The sequence below is a fragment of the Acomys russatus genome, chromosome 27 (assembly GCF_903995435.1).
Source record: "Acomys russatus chromosome 27, mAcoRus1.1, whole genome shotgun sequence".
NCBI classification, from domain to species: domain Eukaryota; kingdom Metazoa; phylum Chordata; class Mammalia; order Rodentia; family Muridae; genus Acomys; species Acomys russatus.
The window spans coordinates 15,808,202-15,823,310 of record NC_067163.1 but is presented as its reverse complement, the minus strand read 5'-3'; the positions used below and the strand labels follow the sequence as shown (position 1 = coordinate 15,823,310).

At 41.9% G+C, this 15,109-nt stretch overlaps 1 protein-coding gene across 1 annotated transcript in view; it reads left to right on the top strand.

The window, feature by feature from the left end:
- The window catches only part of Adam9 (ADAM metallopeptidase domain 9), a 68,310-nt gene extending 62,703 nt beyond the window's left edge, over positions 1-5,607 (top strand). The window contains exons 21-22 of the mRNA XM_051170031.1: positions 1,148-1,215; positions 5,460-5,607. Coding sequence (XP_051025988.1) covers positions 1,148-1,215; positions 5,460-5,553 — 162 coding nt within the window. The 3' untranslated portion in view covers positions 5,554-5,607. The remainder of the gene's footprint in view (positions 1-1,147; positions 1,216-5,459) is intronic.
- The last annotated feature ends 9,502 nt before the right edge of the window (positions 5,608-15,109 follow it).

The window sequence follows — 15,109 nt, the reverse complement described above, 5'->3', positions numbered from 1 at the left end:
AGCCATCGCATCCAGATAATAGTCTTTTGATTTTGTTTATCTTTTCAAAACCCTGATTCTTAATTTCATAGATGTTTTCTGACTATTTAATATATTTCCATTCTCACCTTTTCCTTCTTCCAGTTTTCATGGTTAGCTTATCCTTATTTTTCTAGATTTTAAAACATTACAGTGGGTTGTTATTTGATCATTTCTCTCTTTGAAATGGAGTGTCCTTCTGATGTAGGCGTGCATTGCTCTGAGTTTGTTTTGAACATCGACAGAGTTCCCTCTCATGGATCCTACCAGTCTCGCTAATTGTGTATTTACATTTCTGTCTCAAGAGGTGGTTCTATTGTTTTTTTGGTTTTTGGTTTGTTGTTGGTGGTGGTTTTTATTTCTTGACACAATGTATTTATTTTAGTCATACCATTGTGGTTGGGATACTTGGCATGGTTTTAGTATTCTTATATTTCTTACAACTTGTTTTGTGGCTGAGCAAATACTGTCTCCTGGAGAATGCTCAGTGCACTGGAGAAGAAGGAATGTTTTTCCTGTGCGTAAGGGAATGTTATTTGTGTAGGTCGGTAGTTCATGGCTGGTGTTGCCTTACTGACGATTGAAAATAGGACATTTGTCTTGTTTTGCTGCTTCTCTGGTGCAGATCAGTTAATATTTGCTGTATTTCCCTTGCCAAGGAAGAGCATCATGAATTCTAATATTAAGGATAATTTAAAAAAGGACAATAAGTTATTGTTCCAATTAGGTGCTTAATAGGCTTCCTAATAAAATTTCAGAGTATTTTATTTTAAATGTATTGGCATTATTTAGTTAATTTAATTCAATATTATTGTACTTTAGCATTATTGAATTTAAAATATAGCCTTAAAATACAGGAGGTATAACATTTAGTAGTAAAGATGAGTGGAACAGGAAAATGTCTTTTTCAATTTGGTGTCCTGGGGATAAAACTTGGAGGTTTGTACATGCTAGAACAGCGTCCGCCGTTGATCCTCACCCTGGCTCCTTTAACCAAAATAGTTTAGAACATCAACACTGTGGGTAGCGTGATAAGTACATTAATTGCTTTTGTACAGAACAACCTTATACCTAAGACAGATGTGTGACTGCGCTATGGTGGTAACTATGAATTTTCTTTTCTTTCCAGACTGTGCATGAAAACAGATTTCCAGTACCAACGTACGCAGCCAAGCAGCCTCCACAGTTTCCATCAAGGTCGGAAGGAAATGGGTTTAGATGACATGACCATGTTAAAACTCAAGAGTCAATGCTTTATAATTTCCCATTCAGTGCTGGCTTAGGGCAAGGTATTTAGGTAATTTAATGTGGAACAAGTTTGGATAGAACACAATTTGTAAAGAAAGCCTTTTTAAAAAAGATTTATTTATTAATTATATATAAAATGTTCTGGCTGCATGTACGTTTGCACACCAGAAGAGGTCACCAGAACTCACTATAGATAGTTATGAGCCACCATGTGGTTGCTGGGAATTGAACTCAGGATCTTTGGAAGAGCAGCCAGTGCTCTTAACTTCTGAGCCATCTCTCTTGTCCTGTAAAGAAAGCTTTTAAAGAACTTGATACATTAGTAGAGTGTCAGAAAAGTATCCTAAAGAAACTGAGTCAGACTGCTACCCTACATAGCTTTTGGTATGTATCAGATTCAGAATTGAGGGCCTTTAAAATCATCAGTGGTAGAGGAGGTAGAGGAGTGGATGTGTTGTTCCCACTTCCCCACAGAGCACAGCTGGAGAAGGCGGAGTGGAGAAGCATGCGTGTGCCCGGGCAGGAGAAGCTGAGGAGGGGAGGGGGCTGCAGCCTGGGCCTGAGGCAGGAGGACACGCAGAGCTGACCGGCTTTGGGGATGGCTTTTCTGTTACAGATGGTTCCACCTGTTCTGAGGGCAAGTGAGGAACGAGGGGCTTTAGAGGAGCTTTCAAGGGGCTCAGAGGGCAGAGGAGACAGAATTAGAGGGCGAGCCCCTCGATGTACACCCCCAGCTTTGTCCAGCGACGCGGGGCCGGGGGTGTTCTCTCTGTGCTTGATTGATTTCTACACGGAAGAGCAGGAATGCAAGTAGGGACACTATGACTAAAACTAAATAGTACACCAGAAGATGAGACTCACCAGACAGTGCCTTTAAAACAGTTCTCATCTTAGTGGCCCAGATTGAGGATTTCAGCATAGAACTAGAGACTTTTTTAAAAAAAGAAATCTAAAAACACAGAACTTAAAGGCTCAATGCACAACATTTGAAGGACACGTGAACTATGTAACTATACTTTATGTCATATGAAGTGTATCTGACTCTGTCCACTCCCAGTGTCCAGTCACATGGTGACATTTAGTAGTTTCTGCATGTATAGCTTATTATTCAGGAAGAGTGCCTGGAAATCCTGCTGAGGGTGAAGAGAACAGTACGTAAACAGAGGGTGGGTTTCTAGCTAGTGCTCTAGTATGGCACAGGCAGTGAGCGGTGCTAGGGTTGGTGCAGGGGCTAGGGGGCCCACAGGCTGGGGTCTGGGCACTGAGACGGAAGTATGTATGTAGAAACGCTGGCTTGTTTAAGTGTCAGGTTGGCTACAGTTATTGGGGTTTCAGTCCTATATGTAAATATAGAGTTCGTTTTACATTAAGCAGTGGTTTGATGCCTAAAATTTAAAGATGATTTGTATTTAGTTTCATGTGTATAAGTGTTTGATAGCATGTATGTATGTGCGTCACGTGTGTCGGTGTCCATGGAGGCCGGAGGAGGCGGAGTTGTAGATGCTTGTGAACCACATGTGGGTGTTGGGAACTGAAACTGGATCTTCCGTAAGACCATTACTTGAGCCTTCTCTCCAGTCCCTCCCAAAATTTGTCCATAATTTTTTAAATTAAGAAAAGAATTTTAAGTTCAACGAAGTAAAGCAATACTCCAATGAAAATGAAGAAGATTATTTAACCGCTGAGGAAGGGGATTGTCCCTCTTCTGTAACTTTCAGCTGTCTGTAGCTCCTTGGGGAGGGCTTAGGTCCCATGAGGTCCTCCTGGACTCACGGTAGGATGCCGATAAAGGGGCTTATTCTTGATTAGATCTTCCACGTCTGCAAGTTGTTGCGTGTAACAGGCATGTTCTGTCCAGGAGACAGGCTTTTACAGCACGCCTCCAGTTCTCATGCTCTTTCATTCTTTCTTGTCCCTTGAGTGTTCTCTGAACCACAGAGGGGTAATATAGATGTCCCATTCAGAGCTGAGGGTTCAGTGGTCACGTAATCTCAGCACTCACTAATATGCACTGGGAAGGAACGTTTTCTGACCAAGACGGAGAGCAGCGTATAGGTATAAACATAAGTATTTGGTGGGCAGTTTGGCAGCATGACCATTTAACAAAACATCAGCGGTAGTTTCCCTACTAGGGCCTCTGGGCCCCCGGCCATAGTCTTTGACCAGGTTTGGAGTGGGAAGCATGATTTCTTTTGCTTAGAAAGCAGTTAGCTGCCCCCATGACACTGTTGCATCAGTGAGCACATCTTGCCTGGCAGGTTTGTGTTGTACCATTGTAGGGTGTGTGGGCAGGTAAGACCATTGGTGACTTTTCTCCACCAGCACTCTACAAAACATACTCCAGTGATGTGAACGCTAGCTAGCAGGAATGAAGGCTCCTGTTCTGGTCTCACTAGTTTATCTGTGTTCTGTAACCTCAGTATATGTTGTCTTCACCAGCTGGGTTTGGCATTTTCTTTTAGTGGGCAATCAAGAGCAATGACAGTAACTTACATTGCCTTGAAGGCCTCTTAGGCCTCCCTGATCAACAACTCAGAGCAGGCAGCCTACCCCTGGCACTGGAATGTTTTTATTTAGTGATTGTGCTTCTAGCGACAGCATGATCCACCATGCAAGGTACATTCACTCTTTTATTTTTTACATTATAATTTTACATTATAATTTTAGATTAGTAGGTTTCCTTGGAGTTTTTTTCCCTACCGTTCTTTTCTCCCCTCCCATCCCTTCCCCTCTCCTGTCTCTCTGCCCTAACCCTTTAACTGAACCTTTCCATCTTTAGTGCCCCCACTTCTGCTTTTTTGCACATTTTTATTTCTAATTTATTCATATTACATCTAGATTGTTATCCCATCACTCGTATCCTTCCGTGCCCACCCTCCCTTCCACTAAAATCTGAGACTAGACCAGGCTGCCCACTCTCTCCATATCTATCTCTTCAATATAGTTCTTGAAATTCTAGCCAGAGCAATCAGACAGCAAAAGGAGATCAAGGGGATCCACATGGGAAAGGAAGAAGTCAAATTATCCCTATTTGCAGATGATATGATTGTGTACATAAGTGACCCTCAGAATTTCACCAGAGAACTCCTACAGCTGATAAACACCTTCAGCAAACTGACTGGATACAAGATTAATTTAAAAAAATCAGTAGCCCTCCTGTATACAAATGGCAAACAGGCCGAGAAAGAAATTAGAAACTACACCCTTCACAATAGCACAAATAATATAAAGAGTCTTGGTGTAATTCTAACCAAGCAAGTGAAAGACTTATATGAAAAAAACTTCAAGTCTCTGAAGAAAGGAATTGAAGAAGAAGATTTCAGGTGATGGAAAAATCTCCCGTGCTTATGGATCAGGAGGATCAACATAGTAAAAATGATTATCTTATCAAAAGCAATTTACAGATCTAGTGCAATTCCCTGAAAGACCAATTCCCACTTCTACTTTTATATGCTCTATCCTCGCCATCCCATGTTGCATCCAGTTGGAGGAAGACACATAAGATGTTGTTTATCTTGGATTTCTACCCCTTCTTCTCTTCTTCCCAGCCCCTCTCTCTTTGGTTTTCTTTCTCTTTCTTTCCCTCCTTACTTTTTTTGTGGTACTAAGGCTTGAACTCAGAGCTTCACATATATGTGTTCTATATTTGAGCTGTATCCCAAGCTCTTGTTTATATCAGATTTTTAATTTTTTATATTTTGAGATTATAGTATAGTTGCATCATTTTTTCCTTCCTTTTCCTCCTTCCAAACCCTCCTGTGTACCCCCATGCTCTCTTTCAAATCTACGGCCTCTTTTTCTTTAATTGTTCTTACGTGTGTGTGTGTGTGTGTGTGTGTGTGTGTGTGTGTGTGTGTATTTACTTATCTATCTAAATCTATTTTTATATCCATTCCTAAATACATAGATACAATCTGCTTAGTCTATAAATACAAACTGCACAGGCACAAGCAAGCAAACACACACACACACACACACACAGGAATTATAAGGTAATGACTTCCCATTTTAGCCTAATTGGACCCTTTTAGCCATTGACCACCATATGGACAATAACCTCAGAGCACAGAGTAGGAAGTGCCTTTCTCTGTTGTTAGAGAGGTTGAGGATGGCCCTGTGTTGAGCTTGTCATGAATCCGGCATTATTTTATTCAGTCCACATATTCTGCTAACTGATTTTTCCCCCCTCACAGGCCGCCTCCACCACAACCGAAAATATCACCTCAGGGGAATCTGGTTCCTGCTCGGCCAGCTCCCGCGCCTCCTTTATACAGCTCCCTCACCTGATGGTAGACTCTTATTTTTCAAATGTCTTCAGGGAACTGAGCAAATGTTTTTTTTTTTTTTTCCTGATGTTTCCTTGAAAAAAGCCTTTGTCTTCCAACTATGAACGAACACAAACTACCACAAAGCAAGTTTTATTAACACAGAAACGGAGTGGGGAGTTGAGAAATTCAGGAGCTTGCAGACACCCCAGGGGATTTAAAGTTAACATTTCCATCATTAAAGTGTCATCTCTGGCCATTTGTGAGTTTAACACAGTGAGCGTGGATTAAGTTATTTTGAACATGTTATCGTAACGATTCTCAAGTTAACTGTATCGGTGTAAGTCTTGTCTTGTGCTTGAATGTAACCCTGGCTTCAGCCTCAGTTATCATCAGCAGTTTCTGGTTGAACACTTGAACATGTACTAACTGAGGGAAAGTAACTACCAATAGCGTCTGCATTTCCACCTTGCATGGACTGACAGCTACATGGACTCCTGCCTCCTATTCACTCTGCAAATAAGCAGACATCCTGAAGAAGAGCACACGAGAGCCACAGTTACTAGATCATGACATGAAAGTGTGAAATCTGGTGTGTGTTCAGTTACTGGCTTCCGTTTTTTTTTTATGATCTTTCAACTGTAGTAACTGCAATAGAAATTGATTTAACACAATCAGTTACTGGCTGCCATTTTTTTGTGATTTTTCAAGTATAATGACTATGGTAGAAACTGATTTATCTCTACATTTTCTTTCTGCATCATGGTCAAGCGCTGCAGTAGTGTTGCACAGTTTATGGTACGAAGTGTTTACTATACCTAAGCTGATAAGTGTCCATGGGACAGGAGCTCAGAGAGTAAATACCTTCCCCAGCTGAGCTGTTACAAACCACTTGAGAATTCATGAGCACTTTAAAATCTGATTTTCGACGCTTGGTATTAAGTCATTTAGAATGTTTACATTTACTAAGATGTGCTGGACCTTGTCTCTTGTGACTAATATTTTCATAAAAATTAGGCTGGAGAAAGGAAGAAAGGGTTTCCTAAACTAACTATAGAAGTTATGGCCTCTGTGAGTTACTGTCTCAGCTGCATTAAAACGAATTTGTACTCTGAAAGGAATGATATTGACACTAAACTTTTAAACACTTAAATTTTTTCATGATCTTTCATAAAGAAGTTTAATAATAGGTATATTAACTGAATTTCATTAGTTTTTTAAAATAATATTTTGGTTTGTGTATATATACATATTAAAATAAAAACATTTACAACAAATAAAATACTTGAAACTCCTGTTTGGTTGTCCTGTTACTTTCTAAATACACAAGTTTTGGATTCTTATTAATTTCGGTCTTAGGACTTTTGTCAGATGTTGTGCACATCAGAAAACACATCAGAAGATAGGATGTTCATTTTTCAGGGTACTTAGTTTTAGCAGTTGGTGAGCCAGCCCTGGTGAGAAAAATAAGGAAGGTCACAAGTCCGCAGAAACACGGAGGAAGGAGAAAGTAGTTGACTGACTTTAAAAGTACGTGACCATGGTGCTGCGGTTTCAGGCAGGACATGTGTGCTGCAGAGTCAGCAAGGATCAGCCAGTGCTACATAAATTAGTTAATTACACTGGTCAGTTTCTAAAAAGGAAGTTAGATGAATTTTAGCCGAAGTGCAGTGGAGAATCAGATTGGAAGAAAGCCTAGCAGGCGAGTGTATTGGAGCAGTGTGCCTGTGGAAATGTAGACTCCGAGTTAAAAAAAAAAAAAAAGTCATCTTACTCTTTATTGGAAATTTTCTCCACGCATCTTAAAAAGAAATCCTAGTTTTAGCCTTAGAAAGAATACATGCATATATTGTACGCTTTCTTTTGACCCCTTTACGCGCCACCACAGCGTCTCCAGTCCTGCACATGAGGGGTTTGCAGCAGCCAGGGTCAGTGTGAGAGCTGGGACAGGTGGGTGGCGGATGGAGGCGGGGTTTGGATGGGTGTGCCCCCGAGGACCTAGCCGCCTTTGGCACGTGCCCCACAGCCCCGTGCAAAACGGCTTTGCAACTGCCTAGGTGTTCCCGGAGGCGCCATGCTGTACCCACTGCTGCTGCTGCCGCTGCTGGCCGAGCTCGAGGGCTTGCTGGCATCAGGACACAGTAAGTGCCCCGTGAGGCTGGCTCTCTGAGTTTGGGTACACTTCTTGTAGGTCTGCCATGTACATCATAAAGCTCAAAAGAGCACTCCTAACAGCTTCTGGAACCCCACTTACAACTCCCCCAAACCGGCCTCCACAGATAATTGTTCCGCATGCAATAATAAATCGCCCTGAAATACGAAGGAAAAGCCAATAAGCTGCAAACCCCCAAACTCAGACCGAATGTAGAGATGGGGCTTATGGGGGGCTGGGAAGGGGCGGGATTTTGCTCCAGTTTTGAAATCAAGTAGGGATCACAGCAACTTGCCAGGTTGTGATGTTCAAGCTGTTGTGAGTCCCCGCCCTCCAGCAGGTGTCCATCTAGGTCTGAGGAGTTGCCAATGGTCCCCTTACTTGTGGAATGCATCTTTTGAGAGGTGAGAGCAGGATGTCCGCATTGTTGCGTTCCGTCAGTGTTCTCCTCGCGGTATATTATATTGGAAATAGAAATTTAAGAATGTATACTAACGTTTAAAATGTCAGGATCATACTTTTTATATGCCAACACACTTCAAAACTAAGAACTGTTCTTCTGGGAAAGAATAGAAAGCCGGCATAGCTTTGCACGTCTGTAGATCTCCTTAGGACATCTAGATTGTACACCTGCTGTTCTCTGTTTCGTGCTGCATGCTTGATTTGTCGTACAAAAGGCAGAGCTTTGGCAGCCTTTTCAACAGAAAAAGAACAGTTGCAATATTGAATCTAAAAACACAGCAGCAAGCTTTGCTGTCCTTTTTTTTTTTTAAATTAAAATATTAGCTCCCTTCCTTTTCTTCCCTCTAATCTGCCCAACCTCCCCCAAGTCCCTTACCTCTTTATTTAATGTATATTAAGTATGTATCTGTATGCACCAGTAAACTTTTCTTCATGAAATTCAAAGGGTTATCGACACTAAAGCTTGATTTTATGCATGTATATTTTAATGTGTTATCTTTAATTTTTAAACTGGGAAAAATGTACCAACAGTTTTTAACATACATTTTTCTCCTTTTTTAAAAAAAAGATTTATTTATTTATTATGTATACCGTGCTCTGCCTGCATGTACACCTGCAGAACAGAAGAGGGCATCAAATCAGATTATAGATGGTTGTGAGCAACCATGTGGTTGTTGGGAATTAAACTCAGGACCTCTGGAAGAGCAGTCGGTGCTTTTAACCTCTGAGCCATCACTCCAGCTTCTCAAACAGCTTTTTGTTGTTGTTTTAAAGAAAAATCACTAAACTCCACGTTTTAGGGCAGTCTCAGATTCACAGCAAAACTGAGCAGAAAACAGTGTTTGGATTTAGCCCCCGCTCGCTGCCTGCCAAGGGTCAACATCTGTTTTGTGTTTTGCACAAGGATGCACATCCCTGCAGTATCATGCGTAGTAGTCCCACTGACCCTCTGTGATCTCCCGCTCACCCTCCACCCACTGCCCCTAAACAACCACCTTTCTTTTTTTAATCATTTAATTAATTTATTCAGATTACAACTAAATTGTAATTGTTATCCCATCACTTGTATCCTCCCGTTTCTCTCTCCCTCCCGCTTTCACCATATTCCCCTCCCTTAGGTCTAAGACCGAGGGGGACCTCCTCCCCCACTATATGGTCATAGGCTATCAAGTCTCACCTTGGTAGCCTGCTTATTCTTTCTTTGAGTGCCACCAAGCCTCCCCACCAAGGGGAGGTGGTCAACTATCACTGTCTGCCTTTCCAGAAGGTTGCATAGTTGAAATCATGTGCCATGTAGCATTGCAGATAGGTTTCTTTTCATGTGAGGTATGCGACTTAGGTTCCCTGGTGCCTCTTTGTGGCTTGATAGCTTATTCCTTCATGATGTTGGGAAAAGATCCATTTCATTGTCTATGTCAAGCACGGCTTGCCCACTTGCCTACTGAAAGACATGTCGCAGCCTCCTAGTTTTAATGGTGGTGAAGACCCCGCTCTCTCCATGCCTGTTCAGGTTTTATGTGAATGCAGTTCTCATTCCTTTGGACAGTTGCCTGGTGTCAGTACGAAGATAGGAGGAGGTGGTGGTGTCCCACAATTTTAATTTACACGTTCCCAATGACATATGGTTTTGATATCTTCACATTTGGCTTTGAGCTTAGCCCTTATTGTTGAGTCATCTCTTCAGCTCTGCTGTCAAAGTCTTTTTATAGGCTTCCATTCTCTTTTATTTTCTTTTGAGAGTTGTCTTTTCAGGTTATTTGTCCATTTTAAAATTTGGGTTGTGTGCCACTATCACTTTAACGAATTCTTTGTATGTTTTGGGCGATATTCTTTTATCAGATGTGATTTATTTATTTATTTATTTATTTATTTATTTATTTACAGGGTTTCTCTGTGTAGCCTTGGCTGTCCTGGACTCACTTTGTAGACCAGGCTGGCCTTGAACTCACAGTGATCCGGCTGCCTCTGCTTCCTAGTGCTGGGATTAAAGGTGTGCACCACCACACCTAGCTAGATGTGTTTTTATTTTATTTTCAACTTTTTTTTTAATGTGTGTGTATATATATGTGTGATGTGTGTATATGTGGTGTGTGTGTGTGTGTGTGTGTGTGTGTGTGTGTGTGTGTGTGTGTGTGTGTTTGTATGATGCGATGCAGAGATCAGAGGACAATAGCCTCAGATGCCAGTCCTCTCCTTCCACTTAATTTAAAGATGCTCTTTTGATTTTTCACTTTGTATAAGTCAGGCTAGCTGATCCTTGAACTTCTGGGGATTCTGTCTCCATGTCCAGTCTCTCTGTAGGATCACTAGAATTACAGATGTACCCTCCCATGCCAAGCTTTAGTTAGGTTCTGAAGATTTGAACTCTGGAAGGTCATCACAGATTACATGAGAGTATAGGGGGAAAATCAGTTTCTAGATCCCTGGTGACCTCTCAGTGTATCTGGTTCACTTACCAAGGTATTCCCTTTTCCGAAGCAAATGTTGGAACAGCACAGATGAACATTTTGTCATCTAAGTGAACAAATGTGGTCATCATTATCCAGTACGTCCATGCTTTTGAAGGTTTCTAGTACCATCTATCTATTGGTAGATTCCCCACCAATGCTGCCCTCCCTCACCCTCCATTACCTGGAGGATCCAGCAAAGCTACTGTCACATCCTGAAAGCCACTGAGTCCTTCTCTGGCTTGGCTGTCTCCTTCTCTACACCTCCACTGAGCACCACAGATGACGCGGTGCAGGCACCTGAGTGTTATAGGGCTGGTAAGAGCCTCAGAGTGAACTGTTGTAACCAGGCGTTTTGGCCAATTTATTGTGTTCTTATTTCTACCACCCTTTCAACTCTTATTCTACCCTAATCCCTTCCACCCCACCTTCAACACTAGATAGGAAAGAAAAAACGTTAGAAGGGAAAAGGGGTATAGATCTCTTTAGACTACCTCCTTCCTGCTGATTAGGGGTGCCTGGTTCCTAGGGGCAAGTCCAGTCTTCATCCTCAGAAGACCCAGCAACCCAGCTCCACAGCAGAAGCCAGCAGCAGGGGGAGGAGCAGCCCTCTCAGGGCTCTCCTGTTTATACCCTCTCCAGAGTCTCCAGAATTAAACTATCTTCAGCTGGCAAAAATCACGCCCCTGCCAGAGCATGAGACAATCATAGTTAACAGCTGTAGACAGACAAACTGAAGCCACCCCTGTATCCCACACCTGGGATTAAAACAAGAACATATCCACACAACAAAACTGGGTTTTTAAAGAAACCAAAATTCTCACTACAGACTGTGCCAGAAGTGTTCAGTTATTGGTATTCTTTGAGGGCTTTGAAGCTATCTGATACCACCACATGCAAAATAATTTTTGGACCACAAAATCCTAGAGAAAAGTGGACAGAGGTTTGTGTACTACGAAGAGGCCACAATGTGGTAGAGTTGTACTGTCAGGAGAGACAGTAAGCAGCAGTAAGCCAGTGGAGCAATCTATTGGTGAAACCATGATCCTACCCTACCTCTTAGGCTAGCTTGTGGGATCACGGTTCCAGCCACACAGAAATGCCAAGATGGTTCTATTAATACATATGCCAGGGCTTTGTGAATGCCGCTATCTGACAGTGCCCATTTCCGCATCTAAGTCTTGTGTGAATGTCACATCTCCTCCTTAATTAGATTAGTCTGGAGTGTGAGTTATTTGCTATCCAACCTCTACTAGAAGGAGGCAAGGTAAAAAATGTGAGTGGCAGGTCTGTCGCCGCCCACGATCTATTTCTAACTGGGCTGCTGGGCATCTATATCCACTTTCACCTTTCTTACCATTATTAAACATCCAAGAAACAGCACACAGAATACGTTTCTGCCCCATAATATACAGGAAAACCATATGAATTCATGCACCGAGTGAGGATTTTCTTATCCTCCCATCTTTGGGGGACCAACCACAAGTGGGTTTGTAAGGGAGCAGCAGCTGAGATTGTAGCTCTAGTCCCATGGGTTTGTGAGGGACGGCGGGAGAGGTTGACTGTAGTGGCGTGAGGGTAGGGTGGGGGGAGGGTGCTCAGTCTGCCAATCATACAGTATCACGTGGCCAGAATTGTAGCCCAGAAGCAAGCTAAAAATTATTCATAAAAGAAATATATGTGTATATACACATATATATGTATATACATATATATGTACATATGTACACACATATATAATATATATTCATATATATATATATATATATATATATATATATATATATAAATTTTACTTTCCTGTGCCGATTGGTAGTTTGATAAGACAGAAATGTATTCTCTCATCACCTTGGAGCCTAGCAGTCTGGAGTAAGGGCTGGGAAATGCTGGTTCCTTTTGGAGGCCCAAAGGGTGTATTAAGCTAGGCCGGCTGTTGGCTACTATAGTTTTTGTTTGTTTCTCTTTAGATTTGTAGTGAAATGCATGGCTCCAGGCTCTTCTGGCTTTCAAAGCTTCCATTGAGAAACCGACTGTTACTGCTCTGGGGTGTTCCTTTACATGTGGCTTGTGTCTGACCTTCAGTGTTCAATACACTGTCTTTGCTTTGTATACTTACTGCTTTAAAATTCCGTGTCTTGGGGTTGAACTAGATATTGCCTTGGTTTTTTTTTTTTTTTAATTTTTATCATTTGTATTTTGCAATGAGCTCTGGGCATGTGGATTGCTTTTTTTTTTGTTCTTTTTCTCATATGGACAGAGCAGGTTGGGGCCAAACGCAGAACATGCAGGTAAGGTTGGGCCTAAATACTGGAATGGCTTAGATGGAGTAAGTCAAGTGGGCACAGGGTTCTGGGTTGGCATGCAGAGTGTGCCTCCTGCTCCGAGCCCGGTCTTGACACCGGGAAAGGTGTGTAGAGTGAAGCATCAGGCAAGACTCACTGGGCTATCTCACGGTACAAGATGTGCAGGAGTACCTGTGGGTTGGGGGTAGGATGGAGCCTGGATACTGGGGGGGGGGCATGCAAGCAGACTAGGCCAGGGCACAGGGTGTGGAAGCTTGCCTATATCTGGGTGACTGAGAAGGGTGTGTGGAAGGGAGAATTAGGCGTGCATACCTAGATTTACCCTTTGTGCAGGATCTGGCTGAGTGGAGAGGGTGGCAGTTTCGTCATTTTAATTTTAACCTTTCTGTACAATTAACTCACATGTTTGGCCATTATTTACAATAAATTTAAGGAAATGAGGATGCTCACACATTCTTCTTTCTGTACCACACTTATGGACAGTGGTGTGCACTATTATATGTCCACTGTCATAAAACTCGACATTACATCCACTGGGGCTGGAGAGATGGCTCGGAGGTTAAGAGCACTGTCTGTTCTTCCAAAGGTCCTGAGTTCCCAACCATCCATGATGAGATTAGTGTCCTTTTCTGTCATGCAGAAACACATGTGTGCAGAATACTATATAAATAATAAATAAATAAATCTTTAAAGAATGGCTTAAAAAACAAAAACAAAACCAACCCCCCAAACAAACAAACAAACAAACACCATCAACAACAAAAACCCATTACATCTACCATGTGGCTATGGTTGTTGTAGCCTTTACTCCGTATGTGAGTTTATTTAATGCCTACTTCTAGACCTTTTAGTACAATATAGATATAGTTATGGGGAGAAATTTGTCTGTCTTTCTGACAGATGCATGAAGATTATTTACGTGGGGAAATGTGTTTATAAAAAGACACTGTTTGGTGGTTGACTGAGTGTTATTTAGCATATTTCTTGGGTCCTCAGTTTATTCACTAATGGAGTGTGTTAATGTTGAATGCCCAACCCAGGCTAAATTTCTCCCTTTATGTCTGTAATAGTTTGCCTTTTAGAGCCACAGTAAACTCCATGACCCAAAGCAACTTGGGGAGGAAAAAATTTATTTCATTTTACAGTTCTGTGTCATAGTCCGTTACTGAGGGAGCCTTGTTGAAGTTATTTTTATAAAGCAGTGTTTGTCTCTCTTAGCTCATTTCTTAACATGGCTACCACACAAATAATTGAGACTTTTTTTTTTTAATAACACAAGGCCTCACAACACAATCTGTGCAGTTTAAGTCTGTTCTTAACCCTCTATGCTATTTTGTCTTACTTCCACCAAACATTCCAACGATACTTGCACTTACCTCCTTCCTCCTGATCTTCCTTGGACTTATCCCCATGCCTGAATCCCCTGGCTCAATCCTAACTCCTCCTGCGCTGGCTAGCCAGAAGCCCAGCCCTATTCTCACCCCTGCTCATTGGTTGGCCGGCTGTAAGCTGCTTTATTGACATATCAGGGGGACAACTGGGGAGCAGAGTCTACACAACATTTAGACAAGAAATCAAAATTTAAACCACAAAATTTAAACCTTATGCCGACATTGCCTAGGCAGGGACTTATGGCAGGAACCAGGAGGGCAGAACTGAAACAGAGGCGATGGAGGAAAGCCGTTTACTGGCTCGCTCTCTCAGCTTAGTCAGCCTGCTTTTTGATGAAACAGCTCAATACCAAATTCTAGAAGTGGCGTTACTCACAGGCTTTACTCTCACGTGTGCTTGAGCTGATACCATTAATTGTTAATCAGGAAAATACCCCACAGACTTGTCTACAGGCAAATCTTACGTAGTTCCTTCTACCCAGACCGCCCCAGCCTGTGTCAAGTTAACAATAACGTAACCACAACGGTATATGATGCGTTTATACTAATATTCCCACTTGATCCTTGGTTTTAAAAGTTCAACAAAGTCATTAGACCACAGCTTACCTTTAATTCATTACTGTCCATTATTCCCGACAGGCTTTGGACTTTCTCATCTATTGTTTTAACTCTTTTACTTTAGCAGGGTTTTCTTGAAGGAGACCTCTGATTGGCTTATTTTGTTCTGAGTATGCTGGGTGCCTCCTTTCGTCTTTCATGGCCATTTTGTCTATTTTCCCAAGTCAATGGTTTCAATGTTTGTGTGCTTTGTTTTAGGTATGGA